The following is a 22,566-nucleotide window of genomic DNA, read 5'->3' on the forward strand; positions in this document are numbered from 1 at the left end:
ACTACTCTAGGAATCAATCCAAATTTAGTTTGTCCTTGGACTGGAAAACTGTTCTTTTAATCTTTTAGCTATCAATCCAAACAAATTTTCCGTTTCCTACTCTCAGAAAACTGTTATTCCTTTTTTTTCCAGTTTACCGAACAATTTCTTGACTTTGAAAACACTAGAAATCTGTTTTTTGTTTTCATTCTTATAATTGAGTCTTTGAAACAGAAAACAGAAATAGATTTTTTTGACAAATCAATGAGAGATTTTATTAAAAGAAACTAAAATTATTACACAAAAGTACAAATTGATCATGAAGGCTACAAAGAACTACACAGGGACTAAACTTTAATATCAGTGACCTTTGCCTGCTACCAGACTTTCCTGATTCTGCCAAGCATTGAATCACCACATCTACCATTATACTCCACTCGAGCATTGACATCCTTTCTTATGCTTCAAAAAATCTGCTCTTCAGTCTTTATCCGGCAATCGCAAGCTCAGAGATTGCCCTATCTCACTCAGTCTTGCACAAAGATCTCTCTAACTCTTCATACATGCTCCATGCATAACAGTTTTCGGGCGACCACTCTAAATACTTCTCATAGAGTTTTTGACCACGGTTTACATTTCCAAGCTGCAGCTCTATCTCAATATATTTCTTAAATGTCTATTTTATTGAAAAAACACAGTTACAATTGTGAGAATATGCCAAATTAATAGATAATGATATAATATATACCACAACACAACCTGTAACTGACCTTATCTTTAGGAGCCCTGCCAATTGCATTTCCTAGGATTTGTCGTGTAGCCTTGAGATTCAGCTGCCAGATCTCAAATTGGGCAGCTAGAAGCCATAGTTTTGCAGAAGAGACTTTCTCATGACAAATGAGCTTAGGAGATTCCCTGGAAAAATTAACAGTAAATGAGTAATCTCTTCAAAGTCACTTGTGTTTGTCCACTCATGTGAATCTTACATATGAAAACCAGATACCAGTGCTGTTGTAAATGACAGTGTAAGTCACTTAATTCAGATACCATTTTTTATATAATTTAAAAAATGCATTTACATCATAGAGATTTATAAATTGTAAAAATTTACAAGTCCTTATGAAGTCCCCAACTTTTCAATTGTTCATAGAACCCTATATATATATATATATATTCTTCTTCTTCTTCTTCTTCTTCTTCTTCTTCTTCTTCTTCATTTTTTTTTTTCTTCTGGTCATAGAACCCAAAAATCTTAACAACCAAATTGATTGCATAACTTCTTCTAAAAAAATTGACTGCACAACATAAAATTTCCTACAAACCTAAAATATGTGATCATCATCTATAAAGTAATCACCAGTCAAATCATTTTTGGGCACAAAATAATCTGAAGTACTGAAAATGTAAACTAAGTTAGCTTTTTTATGTGCTGGTTTTCAACGTTCATTTATATAAACTACATTCTTTTCCATGGTTATGAAGAGCGGAGTTGAAACCAGCATTAGTTTTTTTTATTTTTAAGTCTAAAGGTGTTTAGCCCGCAAAATATGGGAGGAAGAAACCAAGAATAATCTCTCTTTTTTATTCCTTAATTAAACCTGAGAAACCAATCCTTCACTCAAGACCTAATACCCAATATCTATGGATATATCTATCTTTATAGATTAACAGCCAAGTCAAAAACAAGTTTTTTTTTTTTTTTTTTTTTTTTAACCCAATCCTTCACTTCAAAAACAAAAAACCAAAAAATTATGGAACAGTACCCAAATCACTACCAAAACAAAATCAACCCTACAACAACCTCCATAACATCATATTAAAACCTGATTTGGAGAACAGAAAACTAAAAGTTGTTTTGTGGAAACAGTTTGCCAAACAAGTTAACAATTCATTGGACCCACCGTTTACTGTATTTAAAATATAAAAATTGTTTCTTGATTTGGCTACCAAACAGTCCCTAAGAAACCCATCCATCAATTAGCCCCAAATACTCCATAAAGAGCGAAAACACTGGTCACAGGTCACAGCCCTGGAACAACAACTCAGATCTTGGTTTTTCCCCTTTGTTGTGTTCTCAAATCCTAATATTCCTTCCCACCAAATACTCACCCTAATTCGTCACAAACTAGGCTATCCAAGGGACTGCCAGACCTGACCCAAGAATTCCGACTCTGATTTGACTTTGCTCCCTTTGTCATATGTCAGTTCAAATTGCTTAATAAAGAACTGGACAACCTACCTGAAGCCTAGATTGCAAAGGATCTTCTTTGTCAAAACAATGAAAAGCAATAAGATGTAGTGATATATACATATTTACAATTTAAACTTTAGGAGAGATAATTTATTATGCAGCCCGTATACTAAAGTTACTCCCTATGAGTTCTTGTATACTGCCTTTGCTTTTAATTTTATAAAGTCATCTTTGCTAGTAATATTATAATATATACAATTTCAGCTTTAACACTAGGATAACCAAGCAATGTTACATGCATTGGATACAAATGAAGCTTTTACTGAAATTAAGTTACTGGTTTGATGAACACTGAGGACAAGCCACGTTGTAAAATGATTCTGACAGATTATTATAAACTTAGACACTTATTTCAAAGACAGAAAAATGTAGACAATAACCATTTCCAATCAAGAGCAAAAACCCCTGCAGTTTGAATAAATTTTGTGAGTGACTGTAATATTTGTTTGGATGTGAGTTTCACAACGATATAAATTTTGCTACCAAATTACACTCGAAGCCAATGGTGGAGGATCTGTACACTATGCATGCCAAAGAACCACAAAGGCTTGCAAAAGCAAACACAACCATATCAAAATAGCATGAACACAACAATACCACATGTAATAAAAGTACGACCTTTTGGCCACATACAGCAACAAATACAAGTGAGGGACAAACAAGATATGCAAAAAAGCATACTTTGAAAACAACAAATCTTCGTTCAAAAAAAAGAAACAACACAATCCATTAAAGCAATTCTCCACATTTTTAAGTCTAAACATAAACTTTTACGCAGTACATCAACTTTACCAAACACAAAAAGAACTTTTGAAGAATCACAAACTTACCTATACACCTCTCTTGTGCGCTCCATGTCTTGGGGGCGTCAAGCTCTTCGTACATGGCATAGTTATTCCTATAAAACAAAAGGCAAAAAGGCAAACAATCAGCAACAAAGTTTAAGCATACGAAATCCAATTAAGCGAATTTCAATCCAAATTCTCAAACAGCAACACCTACAATAAGTAAATATATCGCTGCCAATACCGCTTCTCTGCAGCAGGAGGAACATTCGCGATTTCTCTCTTGTAAACCTCTCTAATTCTCACCTTATCCCCAACACTCTCTTCCAATTGAATATAATTCAATGGATTATTTCTCACCTCTTCTTCACTAACACATCCTCTATGAGTCTATATCTTCTCTATTTCCATACCGCTTCTCAAATGCTATGAATTTTCCATACAAATCCTCGGCCCTCTCTTTCAGTATATGATCAAGCGCGAACTTCAAGATACACCTGGCACGCTCGATTTCCTTGCAATGCTCTTCAAATTCCGCGAAGGCTAAGAACAATTCCTCATCTTCGCCGAGTTTTTCCACCTCTCTTTCGTAAACATTCCTCGCCCTAGCGATTTTGCCATTCTTGATCTCGAATTTGGCGTAGTGAATCCAGGCAGTGACCTTAGGGTGACAGTGCACGAAATTCTTGAATATTTGCCTAGCTCGCTCCATCTCATTGTATCGGAGCTCGAATTTGACGTAGGAGAGCCAGGCTTGGTGGTCCGGCGACCAAGTCATCCACCTCTCGAAGATGTTTCTAGCGCCGGAGATATTTCCGATCACCTCTTCCATGTGGAGGTACTTGTGCAACAACAGGTTCACTCTCGGAAAGATCGTGACGGCACGGTTCCACACGTTGCGCGCGTGGTTGATGAACTTGTTGTTCATCTCGAACTCGGAGTACTTGAGCCACAGAATGTGGTTCCGATGCTCGACTCCGAGAGCTCGTTCCCACAAAGATCGAGCTCGATCGAAGTCTCTCTGAGACTCTTCCCATTGAGCGTAGTTGATCCAAACGGTGACGTTCCAAAGGGTTCTTTTGATTGGTTGCTCGAACTCCTTGCGCTTGCGGCGGCGGTAATCGGCGAGCTCGGCGGCGTCGGTGATTTCGGACTTCGGAGGATTGATCTCCGCCGCGTCTTGGAGGTCACAAGCCTCCCGGAGGATCTGTTCGGCGGTGATTTGAATATTCGCCGGAGTTTTGTTCCTGACACGAGTCTGTCTCTGGAGTTTGATTCCGTAGCCTCCCAGAGTCCCAGGGTTTCAGTAGGGTTTCTTTCTTTCTCTTTCACCACTCTATTGTTTCTTGCGAAGAGAATTGAATTATAAAGACTTGTACCCGGGAAATCTAATTCAAAGGGGAATTTTATAGTTTATCTCCTGTTTCATAAAATTAGTTATGATTTAAAAATATGTCAAAAATACTTAAAATACTCTTAATTTAATTAGATATTTTTTAAAAAAATAAAAAATAAGATTAAAATTGTAACTCAACACAATTAAAAAACAAAAACTATTAAAAAAACTTTTTTTTTTCTAAAAATTAACACACACTAAACCTGTAATTTACTCATTTTCAAAATCTTAAATTGAAAAATTATGACATTAAACTCAAGATAATTATAATAAAAAAAGTCTCGATTGCATGTGCGGAGCACTACGCATGTGACGAGACTAATTTATACTATTTAGTTAAGTGGTTTCCTATTCTTATTCCTATTCGTTTTTGTAACAGTATTCCTATTCCTATTAAAAATTAAGGGGGTGTTTGGTAGTGTAGTTTGAAAATTGTTGTTTGTAGTTTTTTGAAATACGTGTGGGTGAAAAAGTTGGTTGAAATGCGTGAAATGCTGTTTTAAAACTAAAAAATGTTGTTTAAAAACACAAACCAAACGAACCTTAAAATACTATAACAAATAAATAAGGAAGCCTAGGGTTAGACTTGGATCAAACTTAGACTCTTTTTGCCATTGTTTATGTGATAATAAGGAAGGAATATAATAATAATAATTTTTTTTTTATGAAGGAACAGAATGTAATTGGATTTATGTATAATCTCTCCAACCAATAACATATTTTCTATTCATTTTCTTTATTATTATTGTAGGGGTAAGGGGTCCAAGAATATATGTTGGGCCTTAGGCCTTGTTTGAGGACGCTTAATGGTCCGAGAACAGATAAATAGTAATGAAGATGTAAGACTCGGAACTCCATGAGCAAATTATGAATGAGAAGGCTGGGGAAGGTAGGCCAAGGAGAAGTATCTCCTCGGCTAAACGAAACAGAGATCAGAAGGTGTGTTCTGTCATCCATAGTAACATTCCAGGAAATTCTATTAATAATGATATGCATTATGAACGTACAGGACAAGTGAGAGCTATGAAATATCTAAGAAAAAAACTGCTATCACCGCATTGAATGCTTTGTAGCTAACTTTCTGACCGCATTAATGATGAAGTAATATTTGAATAGTACTTTTCAGTTTTACAGCTACTTCCAAAGACTTCAAGAAGATGCTGATAGGATAAGGATCAACACTAACAATCTAATGTACACATAAAAGGAAAGAAAAAAGAGAGTATAAAATAGAAAGAAGACCCAGATGGAAGGGGATTAGAGAATTAAGAAAAAAAAAACATTGTTGTAACAAGAACTGTACTTGTAATCAAATTCAAGTAATATATAAAAGAACTAATCTCCTCGGATTGTGCTGAGGACGATTTTCTTTAGATAAAACTAGTCTATCTTTACTGCATTGTGATTTGGATCAATTATAGTTGTGACCTAACTCTTTAGAGTCTAGTTTTCTAACACATTCTTTACAAATTCATTGTATTTGGCTCTTTGGGCCTAGATCCTTTTATCTTTTGGGCCTAGGAGCCAAAACCTGCCCTTACAATTATTATTATTATTATTATTATTATAGTAAAAAATGACAACTACTTATATTCTCATTCTTATATTTATTTTATTGCGGAAGTCTTTGACATATCAAAAGTATAATTTTAAAAAAGAAAGTTCACATCAACTCTAAAATGTCATAATTTTTCAAAAAAATTATACAGAATTTAAAAAAAAAAAAAAAAAAAAAAACCCCAAATTTAACACGTCAAATGTTTAGAACAAAATAATATTTTAATAAAAAACACAATTACTATTTTATTAAATAATTTCTTTTTGCTAGAAAGTTAGAAATTTTACTAAATAACTTTAAATCATTACTACTATTTTATAAAATTATTATTAAAATTTCATTATTTTACCAAAAAAAACCCATATTTCTTGTTTACTTATATATTAGGTATGTTGTACATCATACGTATACATCACTTTTCATAATATATGGGTCCTAAAATTAGGTGGAGTTTACATGTGAGAAAAAAGAGGCATACATAGATGAATGAGATAATTATCAATAAGTCGCACACTTGAACAAATAGTTAAATACTTGAAGAGTTTTAGAGTTTAGACACTATTAGGGGCAAAAACAAAAGAAAAGCAACAACAACAACAACGAGATGACTTGAAAATTTTCCCCCTGTTTTTTTTTTTTTTTTGGTTCAAAACTTCAGTGGAAGGGACATTATCTATTTAGAGACACAATTCTAATTTAATACGTAGTCCAACTTAAAATAGATGGAGTTCCCTCTTGAAAATGGTGTAAAACTTAAGATTGTTGCAGAACAAGTTTACATATCTTTCATTTAATCTCAAATAACATCTGTAATCTGTAATTTGAGTCTTTTTTTTTTTGGTGGCAAAGTGGCTTCCTAATTTTATGCTTCAAGTAGAATTAGAGAATAATTTCAAATAGGTATTCCTATGGACCATGGGTTGGGTTGAGTTGGGTTTCATTTATTTTCTCAACCCATTGGTTGGTTTGGATTGCGTTATTGGGGAGTCCAAATCTTCTGTCTCACTTTTTATGCTCCACTCTATACTCCACCAATAAATACTTGCCACGTGTTCACTTAATTAATTAAATATTATCATTATTGACTTATTAATACTATATTTATTGATGGAGTATAAAATGGGGCAGAAAAAGTGGGACAGAAGATTTGGACTCGTTATTGGGTTGTAGTGATTTTGTCAAACATAATAAAATTGGGCTTTCATTGAGTTATTTAAACTCATCATTAATTAACAATTAGAATTTAAATTTACACAAGTAGGAAAAATATTCCAACTTTATCAAAACTAACTCAAAATACTAAAACAATATAACTGACAAGTTTAAACTAAATTACAAAATTTTCTCAAAAAAAAAAAATTACAAAATTAATATAATCATACTAACAAATTTTGAAATAAAAATATATATTTTAAACTATTAATACAAGGTTGAATCAAGCTCCTTGAGTTGAAAATTTTGCCATCCCAAACATAACCCAATTGACCAAAAAAAAAAAAAAAAAAACCCCTCCCTAATTTCAGTGTTTCAGCAGGGGAATGGGTGAGTAGTTTGATGTTTAGCGTAATAAAGACCTCTTATAGGCAGTAACTGAAGCAAAGCCAGTAATAAACGCTTTTTTTTTTTGAATTCAAAGATTTAGTAATGGCTCGTAGATGCCTTCTATGACGAGAGAAAACATGCTCAGCATATATGAATTTATGTAACACTGATACAAAAGCAACCTGGAAAGACAAAATGGACGTGGCTTCTGGAGAATTAGTCCATGATCTAAAGACTGAGCGTACTCGGCAAACCCAATTAGAAGGAGCTCTACACTTATTTTACTAAAACAGAATGAATTATACAAATTGGCATTCAAAATCAAATGCAACCTTTCATCCTCTAACATGTTGCCAAGTGAAGATTGGAGCGAGACAATTCTGTCAAACGCCAAATTGGTAACTACACCAACCAATAGCCGATGGCATTAGAAAAAGAAACCCCCTGTAACTTTGCCTGCCAGAAAACACTTGAGGCTTATATCAGCTGCAGATTCAGCTACACAAGGTAGTTCATACCAATCTCAATCAAACAAATATGAGGGATGTTTAACCCCACAGCCGGGGCTCGGCAGTTTTTACGTAAGAAAGAGTATACCATACCAACAACAAATTTCTTCATATACGATGAATTCGATTTTGCTTTGATATGTGAGTGGCCCACAATATATGCTACCTCAGCATGCTTAGCTTCCACAAGCTCCAAAAGTTCTTCCCTGACATTTAGATCCCTGTATTTCGTATTCAGCAACTCAAAACGAACCATTGGCTTATTGTTGAGAGGGGTTGATTCCTGTCTATTCTTAGACTTCAAATTCTGCAGCGTGGCTGACTTGCAGCTACTAAGAGTCACAGAGGCAGCCAAAGGGTTCGAACTGCTGCTTTCTCCGAAGCCTGCAGATTCTGACCTTCGCAATCTAGTTCCGAACTTTTCAGATGTCCTCACAACTGCCATCCTTCCATCCACAGTGCCATCAAGAGTTCGAGGACCTTCTGATTCCAGTTGGATGAATTCTGCTATGCTCATCACCAGTTCATTTTCAAAATCATCTTCATTGTAATTAACATCTTTGTAACCATTTCGGACAATACAGCGGTACATTCTGTAAGATTTGGGACCAATCCGTCCAATAAGATACCGCTCTTCATGGGGTACATAGGGAACAGGAACAGTTTTAACACAGACAAAGACAACCACTTGATAAAAGGCTGGTAGGTTTGTTAAGAACTGACTAAACATGGCCGGGACTCCAGTTGCCAATTCGGTGTATATGAGGCCAATCCCAGGAACCTTAATGACCCCAAGACTGGGGCCCTGTGTTAGTATCCATCTCATTGAAACCTTGTTATGTAGATCATATAAATACTTCTTCCTGGTTCCATAATGCCATGCATACATAATGACCAAGAAAACTGCAGCGATTATGAAAGGAACCCACTCACCTCTAGGCATTCTCATAAAAGTAGATGAAAGGAAGATAATCTCAATCGATCCAAAGAATAGGATGAATAAAAGGGAAAACACGAGAGTCTGATGCCATACAAGGTTGATGATCAGTGACATCAACCAGGTTGTCACAAAAGTCACAGTCAGATAAGCAATCCCTGAAATTAACATAGCAAGATTAGCTTTTGCAGCAGAGGGGAGAAAAGAAAAGGACACCTCCAGCCAACTAGAGGGTAACTACATTATGGATAACATAAATACAACTCCCAGAACACAGACAAATTTGGCTATATAAGTAGATGATAATGAGCCCAAGGGGAATTTTATGACTGAGTACTGTGGACAAAGTACAGATGTTACAGATGAAGGCACTGTCGATCTGACTGCCATAGGATAAATAGGTTTAGATGGAAACCAAAATGACATTTCATGCATAAAGAGAATATTCACCTAACCAAAATTACCTGATATTTTGCTCATACTCATCACAGATTTTAACAACTACCCACTTTATTAAAGAGAAAAAGAAAAAGAAAAAAAAAAGGTGAAAAAATCAGCAAGATCACATTGAAATGTAATTTAGATGGGTAAGCAGCTAAACCTTCTTGGTCCTGTCCATTTTAAGTCGTCTTAAATCCACAGTCCCTTTATGTTCAATTCAGGTAATTTTGGACAGACAAAAACTCAAAGTGCCCTTGAAATAAAAAATTTCCCTGTAATGAATTATTAATGTAATATAGTTAAAAACTCTTACTACTTGACAGTATTCCTTCATGCACAAGATCATAAAAATGAAGCAGATTTCTGATCTATATTAATCACAATATCCAGAGATAAATATATTGAGAAGAAAATTATTTACAAAAATCTTGACAGAAAACAACTTACCATAAGCATTTCCAATACGTTTTGCATCTTGGAAACAAACGGTGACAGCTAGATTGAGAATCATAAGGATCCAGTTTATCTCAGGGATGTATATCTGACCATGGATCCATCTCCTTGAATGAACAACCTTGACACGAGGGAAACATTCTAATGCATGGCATTGTTTGACAACTGAGATTGTGCCAGATATAACAGCCAGACTGGCAACTATTGCAGCAAAAGTTGCCAACACAAGCATTGGCCAAAACAAGGGATCTGCAAACATGGCAAGAACATTGCATAATCATAAAATTAAATATGGAATTCATGCTTGTTCAACATTGATTCAGGATAAAAAAAAAAACAGAAGTGAATTACAATTCTCACCAGTCCCCTTAACCAATCACCATGTAGGCAATATTGCTAACCTTATGATATCCCTCTTGGATAAAGAAATGTTTGTCAAGCAATAAGAAGGTATTTAGGATGCTTTTGAGGTTTTTAGGACTTCCCAAGTGATATCATGAAAAGCCTCAAAAATTAATGTGGTAGAAAATGGAAGAATCTGGGGAAAAATATTCAATATGACAGGACCACTTGTACAAATTTAGCCATTTTGCTTATTTCAACACATTTTCTTATATCTCAACAGCCAAATTATCACTGCCAAAGTTGGTCCATTTGCATCAAATGGTGGTATGGGTGTAAGAAGCTGAGGCAAGTCTTGGGGCAATTTGTGGTAGACTTATGAACAGGTGTTAATCTAGCTTATGAGAATCCTTTATTGGGAAAACTAGGTAGAATGAGTTGCTCAAACTCAGTTTTACATGGTTCAGAAGGGACATGTGAACATTGTCAATATATGGTTCCAAGTTCTACCCCATCTCTCCCTCTCATTCTCTCAGAAAGCTGCAGAACTATGAAAGTCAATGTGAAGATGAGAAGTCAGAAAAACCAGGACCATACACAAGACTCCATGAAAACAAGATGTATAGAACTGACCATTTTCTAGAGGGCCAGACTGTCAGATATAGAAACATGCACTGACAAACAGAATGCACATCCACGCAATTGTGCAAATGTTATCAGATTGGTTCCACATAAAAAATTTATGTTTCAACAAGTTTCCGAAAATTCTGTTATGCTTGTTTATGAGGGATAAGAAAATTCCATGATTTCAATTGTCAACATGACAAACAAAACTAAACATAATTGCAGATGACTTCAAATTATTTAATTGCATCCTTGTTCACTGGCCCAACCAAGTCAAGCCTGGTGTTCCTCATGCTTAGCTGATCTAGCAACAGAGATCAAACTCAAGCTCTAGCTCATTTCTCTACAACACTAAATAGCTTTAAAAGTTTAAGGCTAGTTCACAATCTATTAGCAAATGCTTTCCATTTTCCTTTTTCGTTTTTCCTTTTTTTATTTTGGTGGGGGAGAGGGGGGGGGGGGGGGGGGAGTTAATAAAAATGCTTGCAATTTATACAAGAAAGAAAAGTTGAAGAAACTTTAGTAAATAATAGCAACGCCCTGACATAGCCAAAACATTTTCTATTCTGAATGCTCAGCTGATTGGGTGACGAGACCACCAAATATATCGAATCTAGCTGGGAACCTAACTAATTAGGATTGATATTTAAATGAAAAAGAATGAAAATCAGGAATTTATTATTCATGGAATTTTTTTTTTTTTTTTGATAAGTAATAAGACTTATATTCATCATGGAAGAACAAAAACAACAAATACAGGTGTTCATGATGGTGAACACAAAAAACAGCAAAGGATGGAATATTGTAGCATAAAGGATGCATTAAGTTGCATTCCTCAAAGAGAATTTCTCTCCCCTTTAATGGGCACAACTGTAATTCATTCCTTCAATAACTTACCTGGAATAGAAGCATAAAAGCTTGTAGACACTGCAGAAAAATTCTTTGAAAGAAAAGCAGCCTGCCCCATGTATTGAAGTATTAGACATGGGTAAATAACACAAGAAAATGTGACCTGCAAGAAGCAAAAACTCTTTAGGGTTTTACTTACAGGAATATTAACAAATTAATGAGAAAACTGATGAAAGAGATTTTTTTTTTTTAATACCCTACAATTTTTTACCTAAGGAACAACAAGAACAAGCACAACCTTAAAAAGTATGAGGTAAGGTAAAGCAGCAAGAAAAAAAAAATTTAAGCATAAGCTTTGGTGATACAATAATCTTAGAGTAGGAACTGCTCAACTCTAGATAGTGGGAAAAGATTAAACTTATCTCATTTGACCAAACATACACAACACAGCAGAATATGTATTCAACAGATCAAAGTTTCCCAGAGACATTTACTTTTTGACCATTGACATTGTATGGCAGGATTGTGACCGCCAATTCAAAATATATGAAATGTTTCTGATTGACACCCTTAAACATTTTATTGGCCACTAAAAACTCTGATAGAAATGGCCAATGAGCTTTAGCTCAACTGGCACCTCCTCTCCTTATAACTTCTAGGTGGATGTAACTTACTAATAATTAAATAAATAAGTAAATAAGAAAGGGAAAAAGACTGATAGAATGGAAAGTGATTATCACAACATTTAAATGCCCCAAGACAAGAAAATAAAGAGGGTGCCTAGTACACGGACTTGTGTTCCTGCCCCAACATCAACCCCATGAACAAACCCAACCATGATACCTCCAGAAAGGTGAAAAAAAAAATTATTGCAGTGGTAAACTACCAAATCCCATAAACCCCTTCCCCCCTCTGCTAACAACATGATACATTTATTGAGCCCAATACTTGATCTTCCAATTCCCAAATGATTGTACATAAAGGAGAGTAGGATATCTATTTCAAATAAATAGAGAAAGGTGGGTAGACCAACTCTAGGTAACTTTTATAAACATCAATGATAGTTAAACATGTTTTAACTCAACATATTTTTTTCCATTTTGATCTAGATTACCTAGTCTGTAACACTTTTGGGAGTCAGCTATACTTAAGTTAATTGTGCTGAACTACTGTAATGCCCATAGCTCTAATTCTTCAGCAATATGCTCTATGCCCTCTAAGCACTTCCAACTTTACAAGGCCGATGGCTGATGGGGGGCAAAGAAGAAAAAAACATAAAGAAAATGAAATCTCATACAAAGAGCAGTTGAAGTTGCAATGTTGCATAATTGTATTGACTGGTAGTCCTAAAAGTTCAGGGGACTGATAACATATAAAACTCCTGAATACAAGTTTTAAGTAATTGCTCAATTAAATCATTCAGTATAATTGACCTGGCTAGAGATTTTTGCATTAGATCCCAATTTCTATTGTTATCAATTACTGTCCAAACAAGTAGGTCCATCAAAACATCAATTCTTAAAGAGGAGATCGTATGTATAAAATTAATTGGAAGGTCCAGAACAACAAGCATCAATGCCTTCTAACCTAGAAGGTCAGTAGTTCAGATGTTCCAGTTCATTGCCATACTGTAAATATATTGTTCTAAATGCTTTTCTTTTAGCCATCATTGGAAAATGCAAAGTATGAATCAGAACTAAGCTTCAAAATCTCTTAACAGCATTACTCAACTAAGCATTGAAATGCATAAATGGACATAAGTTCGTTATCATTGATTCAACACCAAGTCATTCCTCTATATTATCAAAAATAATTACTTATCAGGAAAAAAAAAAATTTGTCACCCAAAGGTTATGCTTGGAAACAGAACCCTATTCTGCATTAATTGTTTTGCATACCCTCAGTGATGCTGCAGTGAAGTAGCCAAGGTCTGCAAACATAGCTTCTGTTCCTGTAGTTGACAAGAAAAGACTACATGAATTAACAAGTGTAAAGCTTAAAGAACCAGAATAGATTCCATATGCCATATTTACCAGTAGCACATAGTATTACTCCAGCAAGCGAAGTCCAACCATCTTTTCCTGTGTCCCAAAAGAACTTGTAAACATAATACGGAGAAAGAGCCTGGTATACCCTTGGATTCCACTTAATGACATTGTAGATGCCAACAACAGCAATAGACAGTAACCATAGAATCATTATGGGAGGAAACAGAAATGCCACCTTGTGGCCACCCCGGTGTTGCAAGACAAAAAGCCCAACCAATACAACACAGGCAATAACAATCACTATACCTGTTTAATTATGTAAGTGTTAGAACATTGAATGGAAGTTTGAAAAAAGGATAGTAAATTGAATAGCAATACACTAATGCAAAGACGGAAAAACACTTATGTACTCATAAAATAATATGTTTTTATATGCAATATACAGACTCCTAAATCCCAAATTGCTTTTTTATCTCTTCCCTTCATGCTTCTATTTTAAATATTGAAGCCAAAAGGATCTGGAAAGAAATTTAACTAACTCTCAGGTTTCACTTGCCAATCATTTTTCACTCAGTAATAAGAAAAATCTAATCATTAGAGACCGTGTTTCTCTGTCCTTTATGCATCCCATGCACTGTCTTCAGTATTTGGTATATAAAAGTGGGAATTCAACAAGGTTATAGTTCCTACTTTTAGTCCTCTTCAGTTCTCATCCTAACATTTCTTGTTTCAATTTCCTCAGAACTTCTGAACACAATCTTCTGGGTAATAGATGAGTTCAATACTCAAATTAATGAGCCTCTTTCCTTTTATTTTTTCTTTTTAAAATAATAATAATAATAATAATAATAATAATATTAAGCACTAACCTTCAAATTTCATTGAAAAATTATTAGCATAATAAAATTTATGTACGTGCGTGCGTGTGTGCACGCGAGTGTTATTTCTACATTTTCAGAGATTTATACTCACTATTAGGCACATTTGTCACTCGAACTTTCAGCCCTTCGATAGATGAAAGAACTGCCAAAATCAGATATCTATTAGCAGAGGTGTACAACAAAAGGTACACATGACATGCAGTGATGACCAAAACAGCCAGTGGAAGTTCAACTGAAAAATTCAAAAAGATAATAAACATAAATATGCGGTGAAAAAAAGTGCCTTTACCAGAAATTGCAGGTGTGAGGACACCAACACTAATCACCATGCAAGCACCAAATAAAGCAACAAGCAGCAAACCGGTTTTTGCTTTTTTATGTTTCTCAATAAATCTTTTGATGGGAGTGGAAGGCATATCTCTATTTGAGTAACCTGGTTTGTGATACTTAGAAAGCTCCTCGTCTGCTGCTTGATAATTAGGTAGTAAAGAGAATTTTGCATTTCGGCAAAGGAGTGCATATAATGCCATAATTCCACCTGCAAATGACTAAACAGTCATAGATACATAAAAATGAAAAACAATGAAAACAACTTGTAGCACCTTTGAAGAAGTTATAAGCTTTTACCTTCACCATTATCATCAGCACTCAACATGATAATCATATACTTCAACAATGAAAAAAGAGTTAAAGTCCAAAAAATCAACGAAAACACCCCGAATATTGTATCCTCGGTTTGATATTGACTTAAACTCCCAGAAAATGTACTCTTATACACATAAAGAGGCGAGATGCTCAAGTCAGCAAACACTAGACCAAAACTCTGGTACACCAAAAGAAGAAATTTTTTACGCCGTCCACTTCCTTCAACCTGTGTTGTGCATAACTGTTAAGTATCTAAATCCACATTCAACCAGTGCCATAAAGAATAAGATCAAAATAATAATCTGTTTCTGATATTATATTCTAGATATGAGTAATAACTTATCCCATTACAGTTTAATAGCTGATGCTTCACCAACCATGAATTCAAAAATAGTTTCTTTTAGCACAAAGTATCAAATTCTCACGGGAAAGAGAAAAAAAAAAATACCAAAATTTAGGGCAAATTGCAGTTTTCCCCATCTTAACTATTGGTAATAAGCACTTTGCACATGTTAAGATTTCTGCTAAATTTTAATGGAAAATTCTAATTTCTAGTACATAAAACAACTATACATTTAGCAGAATGACATTCTTTGTAGTACCCCATGTAGGTGAGTCAAACACCACGTACCTCCACCCCCCAACTATCAACCTATCAAAAAAGTACACACATTTTTCAAAAAATTATGACTTTTCTGTTGAGTGCTTATTACCAAAAGTTAAGGAGGAAGATTGCTTAGTTTTGAAGATTAGAACTTGGGTATAACTTGGGAACAATTGAATTCAAACACCTAGTTGCATTAACCAATAAAACGCAAACAGTGTTATCTTTTCTAAGGACAATTAAATTCAATGCGACCAGATATTTGAATTCAATCAGGCAACCTAATGTAATATACCTAAGTTTTACCCTCGGCATCTACACCATAATTAATAGGAAAAAAAATGCAATTAACCTAAATTTAATTTTCTGAATACCAACAATTACTAGATAAATACCAAAACCAATCATTGTCTCATAGTTCCCAATCAACATTTTTGATGAAATTCGTAACAGTTCTACATCTAACCCAAAATTTCACAAGGTATTTGATAAAAATGCTTCATCAATCTCCAACTCATAATTGTGCTTGAATCTATTCCAAATTTCTTAACCTCAAACACTTCAACAACAACAAAATAGCTAATGTTCCAAAAAATAAATACAAGCTAAAACTATTTTGCTCCACAACTAAATCAAAATCGATCCATTGGTTAAAAAAATTAAGCTAGCTCTGTTAAATTATATTAAAGAATGGACAAAGAAAGAAAATGGTGAAACTGAGAGAGATATTGATATATATATATATATAGATTTTGATGTGAAAGTGAAAAGGTCGAAGACATACCATAGCTGCGTTTCTCATTCTCTCTCTCTGTGTTTAAAGTCTGAAAACGAAAAGGCTAGAAAACGAGTCAGGGGTTTGGGGGTTTTGTTGATATATATATAGATTCAGTTGCTCTAGATTTCTTAGGATACTTTATTAATAAATTTCCTTAAATTCCAAAACTTTAATGATTTAATGGTTAATATATATATATATATATATATAAAAGTATATCGTTGGGTTGAATCTGTAGAAGCTACGCTAGACAGATCGGAATCTCGCGGGTTAAAAGGATGCTTCTGTTTGACTGTTTCTTTCGGTTTTAGTGACCCACGCTGCAGTCGTGGGAGCCACCAGGTCTTTTTTTTTTTTTTTCGCTGAAAGTTTTATGTCGTTACAATTATGGTCTGGATATAGTGGGGGATTTCGGCAGTGCAACGGCTCGTCGTTGAGGGGGTGGTATAATGACTTTCAAGCCTCAGATGATTTGTGAAGTTTTATCAACATCTTGGGATCACTGGTAAATGAATATTTTTTTTTTTATTGTAATATTATTTGTTGGGTTATAAATGAATCAAGTTGTTTATGAAAATCTCATGTTTAGCTTGAGAAAATCTAATTTATGTTTGTTTATTAAGCAAATGAATTAAGTTGAAACCTAAGTTTATGCTTAAATATTAAACAAGTCAAGTTTAAACATAATAAATATATTTGTAAACAAACTTGTGATATGAAAATTGATTTAAATATATGTAATTTTTGAGTAGAAACCGATTTTATATTAACCTAGGTCCCCTAATTATGTTTTCAAGTTGCTTGAACAAGTGAAATGCAAGATGCTTTAAACTAGCTCGATGTGAAATATTTGACTTCAAAAACTAAGGCCCGAAAATGTCTAAGTAAATAGAATTTTTTGAGCGATGCACTATTTAACAATGAGAATGATAAAATCCGAAGTGACAAAGTTCCTAAATGACTAAGTTATGAGTCTAAGTTAACTAAATTAAATTGAAGTGCATCACCAGCTCAAAGTAAAATTCTCAAAATAAAGTAGATTGTAGGAAATGTAAAGAATTCAAGCCTACTTGATTATTCTAACACTAAATTGATTCAAAGTAATAGTAAATCATATCAAACTTCAATAACCAACTAAATATTGCATCAAACTACTTGAATACTATATTGAATGATAACACGAGTGTATGTGGGTCCTTTTTACATTTCTTGTACCTTAGACACGTGTCTTAATGTTATTAGACAACGCTTAGTCTAGGCTTTTTCTAAGAAGGAAGTTGGGCCTAGTGCTCCGCAGAATGGGCTCCAAAGTACCATTCTACCACTGCCAGTTTGTGTGCAAACGTTGAGTCCAAGTCCAAGGGAAGACGCTACAAAGTGGGCTTATCCTCTGTTTCTGCCACAAAAGGAACTTTTCTCCAATTTCTGCCACAGGTCTGACTTTTCTGCTATGCAACAAAACTTTTTGCCGTGTAGTATGTGCATTAAAGCTGTCTGCTGTACTTTAAAGCCTTTTGCTATGCAGTAAAGCCTTCTGTAATATGAATGACTACTCTTCATTTTTACTGTAGAAATACTTTTCTACTTCCTGCACATAAACAAATCTAAAACCCAAAGAAAATACCCATCAAACTAATGTTAGTTTAAATAGGTTAGCATATTTTCAAATATATACATACATATATTCGCAAAGACACTTATATGTATTTACATATACATATATAAAATATATTTTTCCAGAACATGAGAAACAATGTGTGTATATATATATACTTATGGCAGGATAATGATTAGTTTGCGTCAAAAGTAAAACACGTAATAACAAATAAAGAAGAAAGCTTTTGCAGAAAATGTTTAGCTAGTATAATAGTTTAACATGGTAAATATAATGAAAAGGTACTACAACAAAATAACTAGTACAGCAAGTAAAGATACCACAGCAGGACAACTGATGCAGCAAACGTGATAAAAACGTGCTACAGCAGAATAACTAAATATTGCAGATATAAATTACAATGAGAGAAATCAAATATATTTACAAGTGAAATCAAGTATTGAATTTTTCCATAGAATAAGTAAACCAAGAAGGAACCCAAACCCCAACTTGAACAATCTTGTCATAGGCTTCTGCCATCAAAGTTGTGCATTTTGGAAAATAAGTCTAAATGACTACTAGATATTACTTTTAGAGACTTCAAAGAGTGGGTTTGCTAAGATGGAGGGAAAAGATGGTCTAATGATGCATGTCCCTATTTCTGCCGTGTTTTCTCTCTTCTTTTTACCACTTTCTTTCTTTCTTTCTTTCTCTCCATTCTTTTTACTCTTAGTTTCTTACTACTTTCTTACCGTGGGTTGTTCCCCCTTTTACTCTTTCCTTTTCTTGGGCCTTTCTCTCTGGGTCCTTTTTCCTTCCTCTTACCATAGGTTTTTCCCCTTTTATAGTGAATTGATTCAATGAGATTTCTCCTTTTTACCCCTAGGGCTTCACCAACTGTTTTCGGCTTGTTATGGGCATCCATTCAAGATTACCAACCAACCCATTGTTTGCCCTGACCACTGTCATTGCTCCAGTACAGTTTGCTTCACCACTATTCATTTCACGACAAAATTCTCTTTTATTTGTTCTTGTTGTATACCTCTACCTCTAGGTTCAAATGGATAAGGATTGTGCTACCTCACTACATAGCTCTATGGCATACATCAGATGGTCCTAACCATCTATTACTTCTTTTAGGTAAGATATCATCCCAGCAAGGTATATTCCCAAAAGAAGTCATTGTAGGAAACCAAATATAAACCCCATTTTTCCCCTATCACCAAACCACACCCTCTGAATCGCTTTGACCATGGGCGCACCTCCCTTGTATTGGTTGGGTACAGGTTGGTGGTGCTCCGGCCCTTCTGTGCTTGCTCTACTATCTTCTGTTTTTGTCTTCTTTCGTTCCTACGCTGTTTCTGCCGTAACAGATTAGTTCTATTTCGTTTTGTTGCGTGTTTTTTGTCTTACTTTTTAATGCGTTTCCTGCTACGCTTGTCATTTCCTTTGGTTTGGCTTTTCTATCCTTCAAGTGATTCCTGCTGCTAACACTTCTTGCTGTTCCTTGTTTCATTTCATCGTGCTTCTTCATATCACTTTTCACGCCTATCTTTTTTATACAAAAGGATTTGGGCTTTTGTGGGCTAAATAATGTTGACTGGATCAAAAAGGGTCTTGGGCCCAATTTATCTTCATCTGCCGAAGCCATTTTGCCAAAGAACTGTATTCTGCGGCAAATTTGTATTCTGCTGCAAATTGTTTTCCCTTGCATTTCTTTCTTTGAACCTCTCTTGCTCTTTGGTCTTCTTGGTGGGCCTTTGGACCTTGCTTTGCATTGGGCTTTCCTCTGTATAAGCTTTTGGGTACGGATTCAAAAAATGGGCATCAACAACGAGTACAACAGAAATGAACTTACAAGCTTCAATCTACTTGATCTCCTAAGAATCTAATACAAATGATCATAAAAGTTCTCTATTTGTAATTGGTGTCCTTTTCTTGTACGATAAATCCTCTATTTAGTATTTATACTTGAATGTTTGATAGCTATGCTTGATACTCATGCTATATGTCATTCTTTGGTCATATCCAAGTGTTTTGTTGTTAGTAAGATTCGGTAACCTCTTGTAATTGCTTTAAGGCAACCATCATCCTACTTCTAATCATCATTTTGCACATGTTTCTTGATCTAATAATCCACAGTAACCTTTCAAAATTAACCTCTTGAGGTAATTTCTCGTGATCGACTATTTTGGTATTCCTATAAACTAACCACATTTATCATTCATTTGGCATGAGCACTTTCTTAACCCACTTCTGACTAGACAATTCATATTTAAATCTAATTTCCAAATGGACCATTCCTATCTTGCCACATGTAATAATCTAATTTCCACATGGCCCATTCCTAAATCTAATTTCCCCGACCCATCAAACCTCTAGTTTGGGCTAAACTCTCGTAAATAAGTGGAGTCACGTTGGTGCCCTATGGAAGATGAGGAGTTAGTGAAAATGTTTAATCCCACATTAAAAATGAGAGAGATTATTTTATTCATTTTAATTGTGGTGATTAATGGGCTAATATATATTAATTCAGATATTGGGTTAAATACATGCACAAAGAGGAGGTGAAGGGAGGAGGTTACCATCGATGAGATGAGTGAGGAAGAATTTCGTCTCCATCGAGAAAAAATAGATAAGTACATAGTTGTCAGTATTGTATGATACGCGATACGTATCGTACGATACATATCGTATCATGTACAAAAAGTTTCGTATCGTAAGTACTCATAAATCGTCCGATATATAAGTGCGTATTGTATGAATCATATCGTATCGGTGAATCGTACGAATCGTACGATACATAGACATATTGGTTTAAAATGGGTTTTTTTTATTAAAATTTGTAATTTTATTTGATTTAAATAAGTTATTAAATTTTGTTAACACAAAATTATTGGGAAACTTAATTGAGTCTAATGAAATAGCAAGTCCATGAGTTTTTTTTCCATCCTTCTCTTTCTCCTACAAAATTTAGACTATACTCATAACACTTATTTTCATATGTGCAAATTTATTTTCTATGCTATTAATAATGTATTAAATGAAAATATAATTATTTTTTATTTTGTTATTATTATTTTGATTCTAAAAAGCTAGAATGCCAAGAAAAATTATAAAGAAAAAATTATTAGAATAAAAAAACCAAAAAAAAATGTTGACAATAATAAAGAAAATGTCTATGAAAAAATAATTTTGCAAGATGTTGAACATGATGATAACATTGACTTAGATGGAGTTGATTAGCCAAGATGATGAAAAGATATTATTATTATTTTGGTTCATATATCATGTATTACTTCTGAGTTTAATCAATTCAAATGTGTATGTTATAAACATAAGTTAATTTAATTTATTTAGTTAGATTTGTTAAATTTTATTACATGAATAATAATTAAATTGGTCATTAGTTGAATATATTTTGAATTTATAATAAACATACCTTTTATATATGTATATCTATAATTATTTTATAATTTTATTAGATGTTTTTGTATATTACGATACACGATTCAAAACGATACATGATACAAAAAAACCAAAAATCGATTCACGACACGATTCACGATTTGATGACTATGGATAAGTATACAAAAGATGAATACAATTGTCGCTCTTATCTTTTGAATTTTCTTGCCGATCATTTTTATGATTATTATGATATAACTTATAATTCTGCCAAAAAAATTTGGAAAGTTTTACAAAGCAAGTACGATACTGAGGAAGCTGGTGCAAAGAAGTATATTGCTAGTAGATTTTTTTGTTAGCAAATGGTGGATGGAAAATTGTTGGTAGATCAAGCGTAAGACTTCCAGATGATTGTGACAGAATTGAGATCCGAAGGTATAAAGATTGGAGATAATCTGGTAGTAGCTAGCATAGTTGATAAACTACCACAATCTTGGAGGGATTTTCAAAAGACTTTGTGGCACAAGCAAAAGGAGACATCCTTGGAGACTTTGATCACACACATTCGTGTGGAGGAGGAGGCTAGAGGACAAGATGCACTCATGACACAAGAGAGCAATGGTAATTCGACCACAAAAGAAAATCTTATTTCAACCAATAATAATATGCCCAAAAAATTATTTTCCTAGAAATGGCCATTCCTATATAAATCTAATTTCCTTAACCTATCAATCCTCTAGTTTGGGCTAAACTCTCATAAATGGGTGAAGTCACATTGGTGCCCCTAAAATGACTGTTCAACTTATTAGACTTTCCCTATAAATTAAGGGTTATACATGAAGTTGTCCCTTAATTTATTAACTAAGAAAATAAAAGAAAATCATAATTGTAATAAACATCTTTGTTGAATAAAAAGAACATTTTTTTAAGTATCTAAAATATACATTATTTGATCCTAGATACATAATAAGAGAAAAGTACATGATTTTTGTTCCTAATTAC

At 34.0% G+C, this 22,566-nt stretch overlaps 1 protein-coding gene and 1 pseudogene across 1 annotated transcript; both read right to left on the reverse strand.

The window, feature by feature from the left end:
- Positions 1-179: 179 nt before the first annotated feature.
- On the reverse strand, positions 180-4,318 carry LOC112034426 (uncharacterized; annotated as a pseudogene).
- A 3,256-nt stretch (positions 4,319-7,574) lies between these two features.
- Positions 7,575-16,817, reverse strand: LOC112034430 (potassium transporter 3). The gene is made up of 9 exons (XM_024067256.2): positions 16,569-16,817; positions 15,163-15,406; positions 14,825-15,073; positions 14,627-14,677; positions 13,700-13,960; positions 13,565-13,617; positions 11,715-11,829; positions 9,846-10,100; positions 7,575-9,115 (listed from the first exon to the last, which is right to left on the reverse strand). The coding sequence occupies exons 1-9, from the start codon at positions 16,584-16,586 to the stop codon at positions 8,010-8,012; spliced, it is 2,352 nt and encodes a 783-aa protein (XP_023923024.1). The 5' UTR covers positions 16,587-16,817; the 3' UTR covers positions 7,575-8,009.
- Positions 16,818-22,566: the final 5,749 nt, after the last annotated feature.

The sequence above is a fragment of the Quercus suber genome, unplaced genomic scaffold (assembly GCF_002906115.3).
Source record: "Quercus suber isolate HL8 unplaced genomic scaffold, Cork oak 2.0 scaffold_698, whole genome shotgun sequence".
Taxonomy (NCBI): domain Eukaryota; kingdom Viridiplantae; phylum Streptophyta; class Magnoliopsida; order Fagales; family Fagaceae; genus Quercus; species Quercus suber.

Excerpts from the sequence above, each read along its gene's own strand:
- LOC112034430 (XM_024067256.2), bottom strand. Across the intron at positions 15,074-15,162 it reads TGCTGATGATAATGGTGAAG|GTGGAATTATGGCATTATAT; the intron begins GTAAAAGCTTAT and ends AGTCATTTGCAG. Across the intron at positions 11,830-13,564 it reads TCACTGCAGCATCACTGAGG|GTCACATTTTCTTGTGTTAT; the intron begins GTATGCAAAACA and ends TGCTTCTTGCAG.